The sequence below is a fragment of the Protomyctophum parallelum genome (assembly GCF_964188405.1).
Source record: "Protomyctophum parallelum genome assembly, chromosome: 12".
NCBI classification, from domain to species: Eukaryota; Metazoa; Chordata; class Actinopteri; order Myctophiformes; family Myctophidae; genus Protomyctophum; species Protomyctophum parallelum.
In genome coordinates, this window is record NC_139712.1 from 41,467,278 (window position 1) to 41,487,992 (window position 20,715).

General features: G+C 41.7%; 1 protein-coding gene across 3 annotated transcripts in view; it reads right to left on the minus strand.

Moving 5' to 3' along the window:
- The window catches only part of mtrr (5-methyltetrahydrofolate-homocysteine methyltransferase reductase), a 37,293-nt gene that overhangs the window by 13,218 nt on the left and 3,360 nt on the right, over positions 1–20,715 (minus strand). For all 3 annotated transcript variants that reach the window (XM_083778500.1, XM_083778501.1, XM_083778499.1), the window contains exons 5-12: positions 20,150–20,618; positions 18,871–18,984; positions 18,475–18,631; positions 17,063–17,151; positions 14,807–14,987; positions 9,105–9,147; positions 6,570–6,744; positions 3,006–3,124 (exon numbers count right to left, since the gene is read on the minus strand). In XM_083778500.1, coding sequence (XP_083634626.1) covers positions 3,006–3,124; positions 6,570–6,744; positions 9,105–9,147; positions 14,807–14,987; positions 17,063–17,151; positions 18,475–18,631; positions 18,871–18,984; positions 20,150–20,618 — 1,347 coding nt within the window. The remainder of the gene's footprint in view (positions 1–3,005; positions 3,125–6,569; positions 6,745–9,104; positions 9,148–14,806; positions 14,988–17,062; positions 17,152–18,474; positions 18,632–18,870; positions 18,985–20,149; positions 20,619–20,715) is intronic.

A 20,715-nucleotide genomic window follows, 5' to 3' on the forward strand; every position in this document is an offset into this window, starting at 1 on the left:
GATGTGCCTTCCGTTTAAACTTTAGACGGCAAATGCATTATCGGGGGTTGAAAAAGCAACAAAGTGGAACTACCTTCCAGAGTGGAAATCATTGAAAACGCTGCGCCTGGCGTCTCCATGCAAACATGAAATCCTCAAAATGTGTGATGTCATGGCTCTGTTCACACCGGCTGATGTAAACAAACACCATGTGCGTTCGTTCGTGCCTCCTTCTAGATGCCGCCGTCGTCGTCTAAACGTGGCCTAAATTAACCCATCCAATTGTCATTGGAAAGCCGTCCAACGAGAACTGCTGTTGTAAAGCAATCATTCATTGGAAGATTTCTCTGGCCCCCTCTGACACATACCGGTACTTATTCATAAAAGGTGCATTTTACAGGGCTTTAATGTCAAGACGATACGACAGTAATATTAGGAGGCACAACTCTATAACTCTAACCATTGTTTTACCATACATGATACCATAACCTTATTGTAGTAAGCCTTTTGTTGTGTATATTATGCATGCATAGTTGATTGGTGGAAGAGCATAGGAAATAGTGCAGGCAGCCAACAGTCAATATCCCCACTTCACCTCCTCAGCAATTACTAGTCATGATTTACATTAACACCCTCACCACCCCCTAGAACTCTTTACTTCGAAATCAATATGTCTCTTTGCTCTCACCTGACCCGTGGTTGTTCATTACAGATGAAGTCATAAACGGTGGCTTTGGAGAGGGCTTGATTTATTCCTGCTGGGACAACTGAAGCACCCGGTATAATCCCTGACGTGTTCACAGCCCTGTCTGCCAGATTAACGGCCGTCCACGGAGCGCTGGGACACGCCGGCGTTTGTGTTGCATTAAGCCAAGTCTTTTGCAATTGTTGATTCAAAATATATGCAGATTATCTTCACTTGACATCACCTGAATGTCAATGACATGACTATGAATTAATGCATTCTTTTAAAATAATCATTTATCACATAAGTCACCATTCTATCAGGGTGCTTGACAGTTTACATTCTCCTGCATTTTCTCAACTTCTACCTGGCCTATTAATTTGGTCATTTACAGGTTCCGTTCATAGGACTATTTATTTTTACAGTCTATGGTCCACACGCCATAGGGAATCCAATCGACGGATGCATAGGACGTGTGTACACGTCCTAGCGCATCCTCAATGATATCAGGCCAGAGACTCATATTCAGATTGTTTTTTAGTGAGCCGGGGGGGGGGGGGTTTCAGAGTAAAAGCGGCCCTGTCTTTCCGGCACCCCAGAGCTCCTATTTTGAAGGAATCCCGGGAATGATTGTGTTAAGTCAAAACAGCACATTTGTGGGTTCGAAGGGGCATCCAGCTAAATGATTGATAGGGAACCAAATGGACTCTGTGCCGGTCTGTAACTCTGAGAGTGTACAAATGTAACCGTTTTGTTGCATTTGCACACGCTCAAGTGTTATGGCGTTCCGTATTGTCTGACAACACCGTTGCTCCCGACATGCGTGGCCGGTTACAACTAACCCGTGTCAGGTTAAAACTCTGCTTCCTGTGACATTAGGTTTAGGGTTCAGGATTTGGTCCGACTGTTATGGCGGACCAAACACATGCGCCCTACCAAACTGGGGCTCCTTGGAATTAAAAGGTTTGAGAACCACAGTTGAAGAATTTGGACAATTCATTAAAATGTATATAAAGCAAGGTCTGTAAGTAACCAAATATTTTATGACATACAGTAAAATATTTTTATTTGCTGAATGTGTGTTCCTGAAGTTTGCATTGATACTTCACTTTCAAGTGTTTGGTACCATGAGAGCAAGAACCCCCAATACCCTATGCTACTATATATATATAGAACACAATGGTCTATGTTCTACATCTGTTACTATTGCTGTACCTCATGTGAATATCTGCCGCGATATAACAAAGTGGTTTGAACCGCCTGACATTGCTATACGGTACTTACAGCTTAGAAATTGTATATTCACTGAAGCCTTAACCCACATAGTACTGCAAACAGCAGCAAAATAAAATACCAAAACAAAACAAGTGGACATTTTGGCCTAAGGGTGGTGCTAGAGGAAATCGCGTGTCACTCAAATGGTTAGGAGCATGAATGAGCTCAGTAGGTTTCATGGCAATCGATCCATTCGATTTTTGAGTAAAAGAGGAAAGGCCATGGGTTCACTAAAATCAGTAGGCGTCATTCTCCTGGGAGAATGGAGGCGCACAGAACATTCCATTGGCAATACAGCTTGTGGTATTCATGGCATAATGTTTGGGACAGACCAAGAGAAGGACCAACATTGCCATACGTTCTACATAAGTCCTGCTGCTAGCCAAGCTAAAAATATATCTATATCATATCATTGTTGTCGGGCAGAAACCTTGTATCGCCATGTTTATTTATTTTTTGTAAATGTGTAGCACTGCCACATATAATTCATTGAAAATATTCCCATTCTGGGCGGGAACCCCTTTTGGTGTTCTAACCCTTCTGGACGGGAACCCATCTTGGGGTTCTGTACAGTATGTACAGTATTCAAAAAAAATTAAACTTTGATGCTGCTATATAAATATTTGACGTTTTTCAGAAACCTTAGGTCAGGATTTAGAGGGCTTTTTAGAATCGACCTCAGTCCAAAATGGGTTAACACTAACCCATCCTTATGTGTAATGTCCTAATTTATTTGAGAGGTATTTGTTTTGTTTATGTTTTGGAGGGTTTAAATGTCAAAGTCAATGTCAATGTTGAGAGGGAGATTGATCGATTGACGGGCCGTGACACACGTGATTAAAACGCACAGCATCTTGCAATTTATTCTGAGACATTACTTCTGTGTTGGTGTCAGTGGTTTATACGTAAAGCATGCATTGGTTGCTACGTTGTTGAAACATGTACAAGGAGGATCATTAATACCCCATGAAATTTTAACTTGTGATAGAAATATCTGACCGTTACAAATGAATGCCCTACTCCGTCCTACAGCTACAAACAATACGTGCTCTACAAAATGCTGTACCTTTGCTGTAAGAAGCCGATGAAGGGTGCGACTCCTGTTCCTGGTCCCACCATAACGAATGGCAGTGATGGGTCAGAGGGAGGTCGGAAGGTGCAGTTTGGTCGGAGACTCGTGCGGATCTGGGGTCAGAAATCATTAGAAGCCATTTACGTTCAATTAGAGAAATTACTGCGATAATGAGAAACCCTCCACATCACATATAATGATCAAAATGATTGAAATTAATGGACCTAATCCAAAACAATACACCAGTGAGGAGACCCAAGAGGTCCCGCTGGAAACTGGGCAGGATATGGCTGTCAGGTTTCATTTCTTTTTATGTCATTTATGCTCTTAATCCAGAATAATTTTCTGATTTACAATGAAGGCCAGTAGAAGTCGACCTCTTACGGATAAAACCACTTGAAACCAATTAGAATCCCTATTCTAGATATGTTGAATAGGTGATCATAGTGATCATTCGGCAAAAAGGGCAAACATTTTGCGAGAATAGCAGATCTACAAGCTCACAATGGGTCGCAAAGTGATGCGAGATCACCTATTCTTGCCTAAGAGATTTAGTGTAGAGCCTGAGGGAGAAATCAAAAACGATGGGACCAAGTATAGACCGCTGGGGGACCCTGGTCAACAAAGTATACAGGGGGCCCAGGCCGTAGCGTAACGGTCTGGGCACCGGACTGGTGATCCAGTCGCAGTGTGCCGCGGGTTCGACTCCCGGACCCGACACGGCCTTTACTGCATGTCATCCCCCCATCTCTCTCCCGTTTCCTGTCAGCCTACTGTCTGTCCCTTCAAAAATCAATAAAAGGCGTAAGCCGCAAAAAAATATCTTAAAAAAAAAAAAAAAAAAGTATACAGGGATTAAATGCTTAAGGTTAAACAATCCTTGATTGATGATTAAAGAGAACAATAACCCAAAAATGGAGACCCGTCTGAAGTGAGTGGCGCGTGTGTGTGTCCTGGGCATGACGTTAAACTGCTCCGTTGTAACTACCATCGTCAATGTAGTAGCTGCATGGATGCATTTGCAATTTCTGTGGACTATGTAACTTGCATACAAGAAGGCACTACTAAAAATTTCCGAGGCTAACGCTACCTGACGGCCCCTCCCATGAACAACTTACTGGGAAGAGAGGCAATATAGACCCGGCCATCTCTGCTGCCACTGCTTGTGCCCATGGAGTGCTAAGTGACATGTGTGTTATTTGTTATATCATGAGGACATATCCATGAGTTTGTAAATGTAACCTTTACTGCACCTAACATATTTGTGTTCCTGTATGCTTTCTGTTGGGCTGCACAACAGTGACACTTGGTGGTGAAAATATGCTATTTCCGTGCTCGGACCCAGGGACACAGCCAGGGACACACATAGCTGTTGCACCACTCAAAAATAAAAATACTTTCATGTATGAGTCCAACAACAGAATACACCTTATTTCATCAATAAGATTGCAGCATACTCCAAACAAACAAGAACTTGTTGAACCCACACAAAACCATTGTATACTTCTAGCTCAGACAGGTTGCGTTTATGGTGAGTGGTGACTCAGAAACTCCTCAGGCAAACTTCTGTTGTTTTCACTGCTGGCAGAATTAAGCCTTGGGCTGATTGCAGAAAAGAAATAAACAAAATAAATCACACCCACCTCGAACTTCTGACCAAGAACTTTGACAGCAAGAACTAACTCCATTTTGTTCTTATTGACCTACCCTAGTAGAACAACATTTGTTTGTTTAGGCAGACTATGCTTGGTGAAAAGTACATATACTTAAGTAATGTACAACTTGTCTTTGAGGTACTTTTACTTTACTTGAGTATGTCCTTTTTGATCATTTATACTTCTACTCCACTACATCTCAGAAGGGATACTGTACTTTTTTATTATTATTACACTACAATTATTTGAAAACTTTTATTACCAGTAAGACGCCCTGAGGGTGAGATCCGCCTGGGTGACGGCAGACTGCTGGGGGAGAGCTGGCGCATTGTCATGACTATCAGCTGACTATCAGCTCCACAAATGGAAATCCATGTGTTGGTTCATTTGCAAGTGTGACTGGCATCGCTGCAACCACACTGGTTATCATGAGACCATATATTGACATTCCCATATATGGGCTTTCGAAAATAGCCGATCTACAAGCTCACAACACTACGCACAACGTGTTGCATTGTGATCTCTATAATAAGTACTTTTGATACTTTTAACTAGATCCCAACACTCAAAATGTACTTTATTCTTTATTCATATGGATCCCCATATGGATTACTTAAAGATACTCAAGTAACGTTTTTAATTTAAAACTTAAACTTTTTAGTTTAGTATTTAGTATTTCTACATTGTGGAATTGTTACTTTAATTAAGAAATCAATATTTCTTCCATGCACCACTGACTACGGTGCAGCCTTTAGCTATGGCAAACCTTCCATTTCATCTAGCCCTGAATGAAAGAAGTTAAGAAAAGTGACAGGGGTTACAATCTGCCCGAGTATTCAATAAGACGTACTTTGGTTTCTCTTCCTGGTGAGCAGGGAAACCTTGCCTGAATGCCAGATGTCTTGAACTCCCCAGGCCCTCAAACTCCGCTTAGCTGAGGCAGTACTTGTACAACTGATTTTCCTGTGACTCAGACCCCTCCATATCCACTCCTAAACTCAAAAATCTCTTGATGTTTTGAAAAGAGCACCCCGGTGGCTCACGAGTCACGACCACATAAATCGACTGAGGCTCTTTGCAGCATGTCATCCCTTCTAGCTCTCCTGCTTTTCCTTTCTCAGCCACTGTTGCCATCAGAAATAAAGCGGAAATGTCAATAAGAACATTCCAACTCCACTGGTATTTTTTCCCCATCAACCACTTAAACTCTCTATACTTAGTGAAACGGACCTGAGCTGGATTGGCTCTGTGCTTGGTCTGCTTTTGTTTCTTTCTATACAAAATATCTTTGCCAGAAATAGACGATCTACTGCAGGAGCTCGCCAATGTGTCGCATTACGAGCTTGTATATTTGCTACTTTTGGCTAATGTTCTCCCAGAATATGGATGCTGGGTTTCAAGTGGCTAGCAGCAGTACAAAGTCAGCAAAAATATATATTTGTAATAGCATTGGCATTGGGGAGACGGTTCTAGCAGCATCTAATCTGAGGTCAGTAGGAATATAGTATGTCATTCTGATCCACAACATCACCTCTCAACTTGAGTGAGGCCCCTTGCTCCCATGATTTTTGTATTTTTATTATACCCGCTCTTTAACCAATTTTAATTACATTATAATTATTGTATTTTATGTGAGCAATTAATTCCCCAAGCCAAATTCCCTGTACAGTAATGTAATATTGGAACAAAATTAAAAGTATATCATCCGAGACCATTAAGATTGGGCCCGTGGAGGGTTCAGTGAGGCAGAGCCCACACACACTTTTATGATCTGATGCATGACGCATCAGTCATGTTTATCTTTTTATACAGATAATATCGACATTGGTTATCGACCAGAACAGAGATGTTGATATGGCCAGACATTTCACATGGGTGCATCCCTGTCCGATAGGCTCCTTACCGTTGGGGGAGATGGCCAGCAGGGAGCATTGGCAGATTGCACCAGCATGGAACTGACCAGGTCAGACAGCCAACCAGTGCACAGGCCCTGCATCCCAGCAGCTCTCCCAGGGCACACAGGGTACTCCACCACATTGAAGACAAATTGCAGCTTTTCTGGGTTCCTTAGATTGGAGCTGAGGACACAGGAGTAGACAGACAGACATTATTGAAGCGGAGAAATAATCAACCCAAATAATGTTTACATAGGTTTTCTATAGACAAAATGTGAGAATCCATTCCCTACTCGTCTACAGCAGGGGTAGGCAAGATTTGGCACTGGTGCCAACATTAGCACAAAGGAGGGTGATCACTGGCACACTGGCATAAGTGTGAGAGAGAGGATGTTTTGTTTAAAATAAACAATTTGAAAGATACATCCTGCACATAATTCTACGTTCTACTCTGAACTCTGACTGGGGAGGCAGGAGGGTTATGCTCTTGATCATTATAACAATGTGATAGAATATTTAAAATTAAAATTAAATGGACAAATTCATGGACAATAAAAATATGTTTTGGAATTGTGGTGTCATTAAAATGACATGGCACACTGACTATCTAGATTCTAGAAAATAAAAACATGGCACTTTGTTTCAAAAAGGTTGCAGACCCCTGGTCTACGGTATGATTTGACAAATCAATATCTCATATTCAGAATCTTAATCGACAGAGCAAATAATGGATACTGGATATCCAGACTTGGCTGGTTGGTACAGACTGGCAACTTTTAACAGCTAGACATTTTACTTGCCGGTATTATTATTAAATGCAGCACTTAAGCGCTCAAGTATATACAGGGGTTCCAAAACCTTTCCATGCAAAGGACCCGCAAATAGCCACCATAAAAATACAACTTTTCACCCGTTTCTGTATTGGGAAATGTCAGGAAAAATGATGATAGTTGTATATATTGCAACAATAATGTGTATTTGTCATAAAGTCCCAAGGCACAGGTGGACATTGCACACCGTTTGAAAAGCACTGCAGTAGAGGAAGATATGTTCTGTTCTCATCTGCTACACTGGTCTCACCAAGAATACAACTTTAGAGGAGGTGCATTCCAACAAAGGATAATCAAAGGAATAAGATTATGCACTCATTAAATGCAACTCTAATTACAGTATGGAAATGAGCATGGGAGAAGTAGAATGAAAATGAGAGCGCTAAATCATGATCTACATGAAATGTAAATTAAACCTAATTTGTGCGTTAATGCCAATTCGCGCTTTAACAACTACAGCGCCAATTCAAAACGACTGACTTGTCTCTTTTGTCTAACAGACAAAACTGCGTCCGTGCTTCCTCCATCCTCTACCTCCTTGCTTAGGAAAGCACGCTCTCCCCATCCCTCACTCTCCATTTCCTGTGTGCCACTGGAGACCTCCATTGACCACAGCATCAATAATGCAAGCCTCTGTAATGTCTCAGTGCCATCTAATAAACTACAGACCCCATCTCTCATTCCTTTCTCTTTTAGTGTGCACAGTGCACACATGCACACACAAGCATGAACAGTGAACACACACACATGTTGCTGCGTGCAAAGTTGCAAACAGAACAGATTAGTGGAGAACTAATGAGAGGAGGTAGGCAGTTCTGACATTGGTTTATTTAGATGTTGCTGTTCCATGTGAGGTTTAAAGCAAATCGAATAGGAACAATTAACAAGCATTGATTGATTGATTGAAGAATGTATTAACAGATTGGAGAACTACAGTACATTTCAAGCACAACTCAATACAAAACTGTTAACTGTGGACGACACCATAAAGCATTACACTTGTTTACAATAGGGTCCACCATGTTCAATTCATCATAACATTTAGAGACAACAAATAAACACTATAGCCAAAACTGGAAATCATCATAGAGGTAAAAAGGGAAAAACATATACAGTGAGAGGAAAAAGGGGTGGGATTCAGATTTTTCGGGGCCCAGTTTCGAATTGCAGCTGTCCGTAGGTGCCCTTTGAGAGCGGTTTTGAAGGAGTCAAGGGATTCGCATGTCCTAATGACTGTTCGTAGGACGTTCCACATTTTGGTGGCATAGGAGCTAAATTAATTTAGTCCCTTCTTGTGCCGAATCTGGGTTGCACGTGGTTTGTTGAACTCCCTCTGGTGTTGTGGGTGTGGACTTCGTTGACATTAAGGAAGTATTTAGACAGGTACATGGGTATCTTGGTGGTGTAGCGAATCTTGTGGAACAGACCCATTGCAAGATGCTGTGCTCTGTCGTCAATCCTAAGCCATTCCAATTCCAGACTGTCAAAATGGGCAGGGGTGAGGTGGGTTCGGGGAGTGAGGCCAAGTAGTAACCTGACCAGTTCGTTTTTGGAAGTCTGGAGCACGAATCAATGACCAGCTAAGTGTACAACAATAGCAATAGAAACAAGCAGCTATGGTTTAAAAAAAAACAGACTACAGTGAACACAGACAATGATTCATGTTTACATGGTTTCGTGCAGAACAAAAGATAAGTCTCTTTGTCACCTTACCTGGCTGCTGAATAAGGCCTAGACTGCAACTTTGGCAGGTGCTCTGCAAAACAAACAAGCAATGTATGAGTCATAACATTATCTCTCACTTTTGACTGTTTCATGCCGTCAAACCCCAATAACCAAAGGCAGTGAATGTCACCCTCGGCTGCGGGGACATCTACCTACCAATCTATCCCCCGCCTGCCCTGGCAGGGTTAAAAACTCATTTCTAGGACACACTTCTATATTTATGAAATTACAAACTCAGGGTTATGGAGTCCCAAGTGTCCAGATGTGGAGCCAGTAGGAAACAGATTGCTTATGCAGACCTTATTTCAATAGCAGCCATGAAGGTGCCCTCCTTTGGGTAAGCTATGTGGTGTGTGTGCCGCATACAGTACTGTACGTGTGGAGGCTTCAATAAAAAGCGATAAAAGTTGAGGGAGCTAAAGAAAAGTTCTAGGCATTAGCAACAAGACGTCGTTTTTTTCCCCCCACCCAACATGCTCACAGTGTATTTTCTTATTTTTCATCCATTGAATCTAATGATAAATGAACCAAAAAGCTAGGCTGCACCATGTATACCAGCTGAGCCCTTGGAAAAACACACATTTTTCCTGATAAGCCCTTTGGTAAAGTAAGCAGCTGGGTGAAATCAGCTCTCTCCACCCGACGTTCCCTCTTTCTCTGACATCTAAAAAGCTCAGGGAGAGACAGCTCCCCACATTGACGTATGAAGTCTGCATTCCATGTCTTTGTGTGCCGTTGAAGACGAACAAAAGCTGATGATGAATGATACCACTTAGCCTTAGTTTGCGTTAAAGCCTTGTGACAAATGAACAGGTTTGGTCTTCCTTCTAAATGTGCATCAAGTTCCCGACAGAAGAGACTACACAACAAGCTCAGGTATTAGCTAAAATAAATACCCAGTAGTAGTACTACTACTACTTCTAAAATCCAAAATTGAATCGTGTGGATCTTGGGATCCACATGGGAACAAAGTGTGGATCTGGTCTAAACATGATGCATCTTGGCAGGAGGGCGATCAGTTACTACAGGTTGCTCGAGGCCTGTTCAATATATAGGGAGCGAATTGAGATGAATAGCATGTATCTCTGTCTGCATGCGTATGTATGTGCTTCCGTTGAAACTCCTCACTGTCAGGTGAAAATATTTTTGAGTGGTGCAGCCTCTTCAAGGACCCTCCCTATGTCCATCCCTATGTCTGAGTCTGACCCTAACTATGTTTAGGGTAACAACAGGTGCTAAAATGGCGCTGTTGCCTACAAACAAACACAAACACAGAGAGAGAGTGTTGCCAGTTACCGTGCTCTCCCCTGCGCCCACCGCCTCCCCCAGTCCCCGTTCTCTGGCCGAGCGGAGTGAGAAGAAAATGAATCTGCAACATGCAGCATGACAGCCAACACTGAAGCCAAGCGGCACAACAAGCGCTACATAATATAGGTCATATAGGTCCAGTACTGGTTGATGCGTTTGTAAAGAGTTATACTAGTTAGTATTTATTATAGAGCACCAAAGTCCGGACTTCACTCCCATACTTTGACCAGCAGCAGCCTGCATGTAGAAACTGCAGACATGACACCCTAAAAACACCAGTTAATAACTAAGGGCGCGTTCGGAAATACCGCACCGGAGCGCACTCGCCTATTAAGTTTGCATTGCTAATTAATCCTTGCGCATTTTTCTAATTCGTTAAAGTCAAACTTCTCGCTAGTGTCAGAGTGTGTGTGTGTGTGTGTGTGTGAGAAAGTCTCTCTGTTCAACAACAGTCTTATGGAAGATTTTTGAGTCCGTTCTCTCGCTCTCTGTCTGTCTGTCGGTCGTGTGACAACTGTATGAGAGTCCCAGTTTCATTGCCATCGTTTTGCTTGAACCGGGCCGGCACCCTGGGCTTGTTCCTGTGGGTCTGGAAGTTCCGGAGACCCCCCCGGAGACCCCCACACGGAGTTGCACCACTCAGTTCACACAGATGTGATTTTTTGTAAAGATTTTAAATATATTGGAGGAGACACATGGTTGTCTAACTCTAAACCAACCAGAAGGGGTAAGCACTAAGCAGTGAATGGTGAGAGATTCCGCCTGGAGAGCCGGAGTCCCCAGTTGTCCCAGGTTCAATTCCAGGCCTGGGATGTATTGCGTATGACTGGACAAAAGTGTCCTTGAGCAAGACACCCAACCCCTGAACTGGTCCTCTCCTCTGTGGGCAGCGATCATCTGGGTTGAGCTGAAACTAAATGTACACTTGGGTGAGCAAGGAGGTCAATATTATTATTATTGGATGGGAGAATTGGGTTTTGGGCTTGGCATAATAACGACTAAATTGGTAAATGCTAAATGGTGCATTTATATAGTGCCTTTATCCAAGGCGCTTTACATAGATTGTGCATTACATTCACACATACATTCATACACTGATGGCAGCTGAAACCATGCAAGGCACCAACCAGCACATCAGGAGCAATTAGGGCTTGCTCAAGGACACCTCAACACCTCTGGGGGATCCCCGGGTTCGAACTGGCAACCGTGCGGTTACCAACCGGCCACTCTAACCCTGAGCCACTACCCATTGACAATTGGGAGAAATTGTCATTGTTTTGAATGATGTGCATCTCAGGATCCACATGGGAACGGCTTGGCAAATTCATGTGACCATCCTGTGACTCCAGTCCAAATTTGGGCAAGGTTTCAGATTAGAGCCCCATAGACTTACATTATGAAATGAAGTTAAATATTAAAATAAATTATAAAACATACACTGTATGACAGATTAGTAAAGGTACTATTAGTTAGCCTAGCAGTGGAGAACCAAAAAGTCATAAAGACCATAGGACCTTAAATTAGAGATATACTTGGCATCTATCCGCTAATAAGGACTTAAAGTGGCATCACAATATTTACCAAATGCCATAGTCGATAAGTTCATGTTTCCTACAAACTTCCTTGATCAGCAATGAATGTACTACTAACATATTATGTCTCTTCAGTTGTCTGATACCGTCTGTCATTCAGATGAGACTTCTGATTACAAAATGGGAAGTGAACCTGTCACTACTATACCGGATGCTTTACGGATTATAATGTTCACTATGGTATCTCAATGTTTTATATTCGTCATTAAATAAAGCCCAACACTGTATTTTTACAGAGAACTTCTGTCGTAATCAAAAAGTATTGATTGTGAGCTGTGCATTTGGTGGGCTGCAGAGATACGGTACACTGAAACACACTGCACAAGTACAGGATGTCTCCTAGTGGGCATGTTATCCCAAAATCAATCCGAAACAACCACTCCACACTGCAGCAAAATTGATTTAACTTTGGGGAAAATATCTTCATTCTTCAGGACCACCCGAAGGACACAATTCTAAACAAAATACAGTGTGTACACACACACACACACATGCACGCACACACACACACACCCTCTGCCTTCACCACGTATCACTGTGACTGTCTCCTCAATGCGCTATGTGACAGCAATGTCGGAAAACGAAGGTGAATTAATCCATCATCTCTCTCCCACTGCTGGCACAGAGGATACCGTTGCCGCTGACACATGGGATATAATATCACTTTTAACCCTTTAGAGTTCAAAAGTTCTGCAAGTGACTCATACGAGATGGCCAAGAACCATCTCTGATCTAACCGCTATGATCGATGGGTTTCTATGTTGATGCTGCACAAACGTCCCTCTAGTCTAGTAGTCTGTACGCAGAGGTACCATTAAAGTCCCTCTAGTCTAGTAGTCTGTACCATTAATTTGGATGTGTGTGTGTGTGGAGGCACATCCGATTCTGTGCTCAATGCAGTTTTTATTCTACCGTCAAATTGCCGATGTCATTCATTATTTGGGCATGGGAACTCTTCTCTGTAAAGACAAGAGAGTATTGGGAGGGGGGGAAAAACATGGTATCGGAATATATCTAAACATATTGATTCTGTGAGGTTTTCTCACTTTTTATCTATCCAAGACTCCTTGGATACTGACAATTTAACGCTCTACCAGTCACACTACATTAGTCCTACAAATATTTCTCATACAATCTCAGTTAAGCCTACAGCTTAAATAAAAGATGCCCAGACTAGATATGATTCAGTTCTGTGTTTTTCATTGTGCAACCGTTCAATCCAGAGGGCTTTCCACCTGTTCCACATTACACAGACATTAAATCCAGGAACCAATTTATATACCCATTTTATACCCTGCAGGCACAGGGCCACAGACGTCTGGATGTATGTGCCTCTTTCCTCATTATTTATAGTTAAGAGTACAATGGCAAAAACATCAATCAGCACAACCCTTCCACTTTCGGTCAAGCTAATGAAGCACCAACGGTAAAGTAATGTGTTAATTTGCTTCAACAGTGTACAGAGAGTAAGGGCTGACCATTAACCTATGCTCCTGAGTCCTGGTTGACCCTGCATTATGTCCTTGTGAAGCTCACCCGCTGACCGATGAATGGACCTGGGCAACAGCTGTTGCCCCGAAGTGCCTCCAGCAGCACATTTTTCACGGGGGCACGAATGTCCACTCCTGATTGCCAATTTCTGCATCGGTTCACCACTGAGAAAGGTGCTGCGGTTGGCAATACAGGCCAAAAATAACCGACATTGGGTAGGCCAACTATATGTGACACAGCTGTTTTAGAGGACAATTCAAGTTGTATGTAAAGTTGTAGCCAACTAATTTCACTGTCTGGTAGTTTTCAGTCAAAGGATATTAGATGTATATTGAATGACCAGCCAACTCTCTAATGAACTCACTGAAAACATTCTTTCACTAAGCTCCGGTTTAGAAGATCACAAAGGTGATGGTGTGAAATGCAGAGGGAAAGGCAGAGAAACAACTGATCAATGTCATTAGCAGGGAATGAGGGGGGGAAACGGTTATCTTTTGAAATGGTCAGGTCATTATTTTCACAGAAACTATCTCAAAATCTCATTTGTGTCTAATGGGGTTAATAATTGCACCAGTGAATCAATGTACATTATTTGGAGAAGCTCTGGGATCTCTAGCTAGCCATTTAATGTAATTATGGGTTATGACAAGTGGGACAATAAACAAGATCCATACTTTGCTGGGGTTATACTGACCCCTAGTGAATGCAAATATGCTAGACGGACAGACCTCTCTTGACTACATTTGTTATAGGTTAAGGAGCACTTGGTGTTGGATCCTTTTAAAAGTAAAGAATATATATAGAGAGTATATTCTTCCACCCAGGTGTAGTTTACAGCAAAGGCCTTCGCAGTCTCCATCCAATATCTACAATTAATCACATCTGATTCAAAACGCTGTAAAGTCTGCATCTGGTTATAAAGGCATTGTATTGTAACTCAATAAATGTCTACAGAAATTCCAGAAAATTAATGTACCATTTCCTAACATCTTCAAAAACTGAAAAGCCCAGGGTGTTATATAGTTTTTCCCATATAAAAAGATGATGGAGACAGAGCATAAATGCCAAGCAAAAGATATAAAAAGAAAAACTGTCTCATTGTGAAATAAGAAAGAAAAAAAAAACAACGTGAAAGAAACCAAAGAAATGTGACACCCGTCATATGTCATTGGGCTCAAATTCTCCCCTGGGCATATTGGCATTTAAGTATGAAGGCCCATACTTTGAGGAACATGCACTGTTTTCCCATTCACCAAAAATACTGCAGACAGACAATATATAAACGTTTGTCATTCTGACCTATGAGGAGGCTGAGAGGAGGCGAGATGGAAGGGAAAGCAGAGAGCAGGTCCAACACACTGAGGCGTGTGTCTCTCACAAACAGATTGTAGTCTGCAGAGCCTTGTTTACTGCATAACTCCTGCAATCTTCTCTTCTGCATGCTGTCCCCTGTATATTCCACCAAAGCTCTGACAAACCCCTGAAGGGATAGAAAGAAAAGTAGTGTGGTGGTTTGCATCTCATTTAGTCAGTGGTGTCAGGATTTTATTTTCCCCCAGAGGAACACATCCACTTCAGTTCTCATTTAGGAGCACAATCTACCAGTTGTTTTTTAATGCAAATCCACCTTCAGACTCCATCATGGCCTGTAGCACTTACCCTAGCCCCTTAGTAGACTTAGATAGCATTTTATACAGACTTATAGCAAGTGATGTAGACAGCACTAGAATTGCATTGTATGTAGTCATAGCACTTTATAGTATATATGTATAGTTTCATTATATAGAGATTCCACTGTTACGTTCTTAGCTTACGCATGTTTCATGAAAACTACTTTTCATGTATGTGATGTATTGCCATGCTTTTTTGTTCTTGCTTAATGTAAATCGCTCTGGATTAAGAACAACATAAACCTGTGAGAACTCGTAATACAATGTCAATGTCTTGTGGCATGCCGACGCGACACTTGCAAATGAGACTGCCAGAAAAGCCATCGGCAGTCATCACATTTACAGCATGTTCAACAATGTTGTGATGTTGTCAAGCCAAAGGAGCCAATTAATTTCAATGGACATCAACAGCAATTTAGAATGCCTTCAGCTTAAGTTCCTAATGGCCCTCTTTTATGGACACACACGCTCAAGAATAAAACCATTTATGACCTAATGTCAAACTGAATCTCCTTTGCCATAGCAGAATATGAAGCTAAACATGTCACTTTCTGGGAGCCAAATTTAGAAAATCCACCAGTCTCACCTGAGCTCATTAAAATGTACTGGAACTTTTGTAAAATGGGAACCCAACAGAAACAGGCCAGTGGCCCAGTATTTTAGAAGTGATGCCATAGATATGGTGCAGATAACACTCTTTACACAGCATTATACTAAGTGAAGTCATTAGAAGGCCATTTGTTTGGACTCAATTACTTGTAATCCCAAAATGAGAGAATTGTAAATATCAACAAATTTGCAATGAATTTGCATTCATTTGCATTCTTTATTCTGTTAAGTCCCAAATGCATTCTGATCAGTCGAGATAATATATTCTGAGCGTGTATGGCTGTGATGAATAGGATGTTCTGGGTGATTAGACATTAATTTAATGTACATTGTAGTGAAGCATACAATTATTACATAATCACCTAATCAACACATCACTTGTAAGCTTGTAGATCAGCTTTTTCTGCCATTTAAAAAATCGTTGGAAAGTATAGAATTGTTAAAATTGTGTCAGTAATTTCTTTGTATTTAAGTTATTTGTCATATCTGCACTGTGCAATTTGTGATTATGAAGCCGGAAACAGAAATAAAAATGTTATTCATATGATCCAGGAAAGGAAGTCAGGGAGATGTCTCTGTGAGAAAGTTGGCTGGTTGTTGAGCCACAAAGCAATGCAAAACTGTGAGTGGGTGGCACAGTTTCTGAAAAACGCGGCCGGTGTGAAACCACCTTTATTGGCCCGTGTTTGTGGAAGGGAAGCCCGGCAGGGAGGGCAATATTTGTCACACGTACTCCTACGGGCTAGGCGGGCACCTATGCCGGAGAGTTGGGTGGGAGGAGTAGGACAGAGGCTCTAGTCTACTACGTCCTTCCGGTAGGGGCTCCTCACTGGCAGGTTAATCAGTAGGATACAACAGCAGTGACAACACACGTGTTTAGGAATTAATTGGCATAAGAACTGAAATTTGGGAGGTAAAAAAACTAAAACAACACTGAGTGACTTTGGTTGAATAAAGTTTTCCTCCTTTTTAACCTTTAAGTGTGCCCGGATCTCCGGCTTTGTTCTAACACTGACTGACAGTGACTATTACTGTTCTCAGCAGTAAGAACAGTGTTGTCAATTAATCTAGTACATGAAATGCAACCGCTTTTGGTTTATAACAACTTGAAATAATTAAAAATATTGCTGTTGAAAAACTTCCCCTCCCCTTATTATTACAACTACAAATACTTGGTGTGAATAGCAGCCCACAAAAGTATACCTAGTGCTTTTACAGATACAGTATTGCAACTTAGCGGGTTAAACTTTTACAATAGAGTTTAAGAATAGCACACCTTCTTAGGCACACTCCTTATCTCCAGACACCATGTGAGCAGGTGTTGCAGAGTGCTGTTTTCAGGGATATAGGAGGGCACCTGGGCACCTATATGCAGGGAGACAAAAACACAGACAAAATCATGTCATGTTCATGACAGTGGCTACGTTTACATGAGCAGTTAAATCCCCTTTTCATTCCGAATAGAAGTTCAATCCTATTAAACGTTGTTATGTAAACACCTACAAAAACTTACATCCGAATGAAAACGCTCGATGCGATCTAAAAACCATTCCGATGTCACTGGCCGGATTACTCCGATGTTCAATGCGATTGAAATAAAATTGGACTCATATATACACTGCTTCGGATGTAAATTCATTCTGGTCTTTCTGAGCATGCTCATTTCCATTGCGCTCCAACTCCAAGGCGCTCATAAGCCTCATATCCAAGGCGCGCCGAGGAGTTTGCACATAGAGCGCGTTATTTCGTGCATTTTGTGTGTGTGTGTGTGTGTGTGTGTGTTCAACGGTCTCTCTCTCACACTCTCTCTCTCTCTCTCTCAAAAATAACGAGCGACCCGATACAATAATAATCAGTGTGTTGCGTGCCCTGGCCGTGCTGTAGATAATAAAGTAGGCTACACATTAAAACGAGATGATCACCTTCCCAGCGGAGAAGGGGAGCCGCTCGCAGCAGGTGGGGAAAAAAAGACGGTAAACATAATATGTATGTCCGTCCCTATCCAAGCAGCAGCCTCAAAACTACTGCGGAATGAAATGATGGGATTTCAAAGTGTCTTCTTTCGTCTGAAAGTCACAATGAATGAACTGCCTATATTTTATGTGTCCAACAGATGGCGTAGTTTCACGTGAATTAACATGTATCATGTCTTCTATCACTTCTCCATATAAACACTCATTCGGAATGACCATTTCCCATGTAAACTCACGGCAAAAAACATTACATCGGATGTATTTTATTCAGAAGTATTTCTTCGGAATGATCACCCTTCATGTAAACGTAGCCAATGTGAATGCCATGAAGCTAACAATCCAAAACTTAGAAGATGAAAACAGTGGGTAAATTATTGACCATTGTCAACAAAAGCTGAGTGATATATGGAAGTCCTGTATGATAGAACATAATGACCAGCAATACCAGCAGGTTTCCTTGCTGGTAGTTGATGTTTGCACTTTTTATGGTTTCTCATCTTATTTGTACCTATTTTGCATTATTTTATAAAATATTTACTATGTGCTGTTATTACTATGTACCGTATTACTTTTCCTGGTTGTTTTTATGCATTTATTTTGTGCAGCACTTTGGAAACCTTGTGTTTATGAAATAGATTTGACTCATTCCATGCTTTAGTGCAAATATCAGGTATTTTGGTTGTGGAAAAGATTTAATAACCATCCTGCACATTACCTTTCTTCTTGGTGTCATTGCGCAGGGAGAGCTGGACGCAGTGGTTCATCTGCTCCTGCAGGCCCAGTCTATAGAGAAGCTGTTGTACCTCAGACGTTCTGTTGGGGCATAGCACCTCAAATGAATCCCCCGGCTGGTAGGTCATTGCAGGATTGGCCTCGAACACAGAAAGAAGGAACATTGTAAACAAAACATTTCAAGTTGGTGTTTTACTTTCTTTGTTTACAGGCAGAGGAGAGGAACAAGGCAGAGGCAGAGGAACAAGAGGCGTGAACACATAACTCATGCTGCTTACTACAATGCACACTGCAGACTTGCTGCAATATCATGCTGTAGCCCTTCATCATTTAGAACAAAAGAGACAAACATAGTAATACAGTATGCTGTGGTGCTTACAGATATGTCCAGCTCTAACAGAAGGGCTGTCTTGACCGAATCCCCCCTGGTCAGCTGTACAGCCCTGGATATGGGCACCTCCTGAAGCATTTCTGTATTCAGTAGAGTAGAGCTCTGAGGAAATAAAAGATTTATTTCAAATAAACAAAGCCAAAAGAGGTCACAAGGAATACCCCAGAGCTCTCTCAGCCAATTATTAAAAGGCACTCAAACAGAACAAATAAAATGGGTAGCCAGCCCCACCACCAAAAATATAACTAGAACTGCACTCTGTCGAGTGCCTACTTGCTTGTTGCACCCAAGTAGGCCATAAATGACCTACTAGTGCGCAAGCAGAGCACGCAAGTACTGTCGACTGCTACAAACCATCAAATCTCAGCCTCTCTGTGAAAGAACGTTTACAATATTGAATTATTAGGTTTAGCTATTTGAAGTATGGTAAAAGCTTCTATTTATAAAATAAATACAGTCCCATTGATTTAGAAGTGTCCAAAAATAAGTCATGGATATCAGATGATTTTATTTTATATTAATTGAAAAGATATTATTATAATATTAAAGGTATATTCAGTGATTTCACTTAATTCAAATATCACTTATTTTTTTGTTTTGTTGTGATAATCCTCCCTACTATAGAGTGTGCTGGCCATATAAGGAGTTCCTCCCTGTCCCCAGTTAACCCCTGGGGGTCAAAAAACCTTAGGTTTCGTTTTTGACTCTCTATCCTGATTGGACGAAAGGCTGGGTCCCACAGCCAAAAATGAAACCTAAGGTTTTTTGAGTGAAATCACTGAATATACCTTTAAATAATATTATTTATTTTAAACTGTCAATAACATTGCTTTAAATTGACTTAATCTTGCACTATAGTGATATCAATACTAAATCATGGTCTGAGCAATAGGTGTCTCTAACTTCAATGTTTGTAATGGTATTTTCCTTTTTTTTATTAAAATATACATTATCTAAAATACTTCAGTAAGGTCTGGAATGGGTTGGATTGGGTGTCAAATCAACTAATCAAATGACTGTCGAGCGCGGCACGGCTGCAGCTCATCACTCGGCTCGCCACTCCAAGAGATGGGTCAAATGCGGAGAACAAATTTCACTGTGGTAACGTGTGACAAATCGTACGACTTTGACTTATTGTGAATGCATGTGAATATAACCCTCATTTATACTGTGTAATGTATGTTCATGTTCAAAACGAACTGCATTTGGCCTTTAAAGAAAGACACAGAGATATATTGCCTGAATTGTGTGCAGCAGCAAATCTCACCTCATCTACTTTGTCTTGCTGAAGTGAGACATCAAGGAAGGCAGAGGGCAGTGCAGGAACGTTTAGAGCTGACTGTGACAAAGGCGGGAGTGAGTGAGTCAGTGAAGCCTCCAACTCAGTATGGGGTACTCCAGAATCCCCAGTCTGTCTCTCTGGCTCTGATTTAGAAACATCAGCAATGCCATCTGACCCAGACGATACCCCAGGACTATCCGACAAAGATGCTAGTCTGGGCTCAGAAACAGTCGTTTGTGCTGAAGCCAGAAATAATGATGTGGAGTCGCTTGCTAAAGGCTCTTTGTCTGGGTCAGAGTTCTGACCTTCAGTGAGACTTAGCAGGCTTAGTTTGACATCCGGAAGACTGGGAGTTTCCTTTATATGCGTGTCCTTCTCAGTGGCCATGATTGATAAGGCACCTTTCATTGCTTCCCACAGTCCTTCAATCCAGGGGTCCAGAACCAGCTCCAGCCTGGAGAAAAGACAGACAGCAAAGTCCACAAGGTGACAAAGCCTGATAATATCTCAGTTGTACCAGAGCATTGGAAGAAGGCTACCGGGGTCAACTT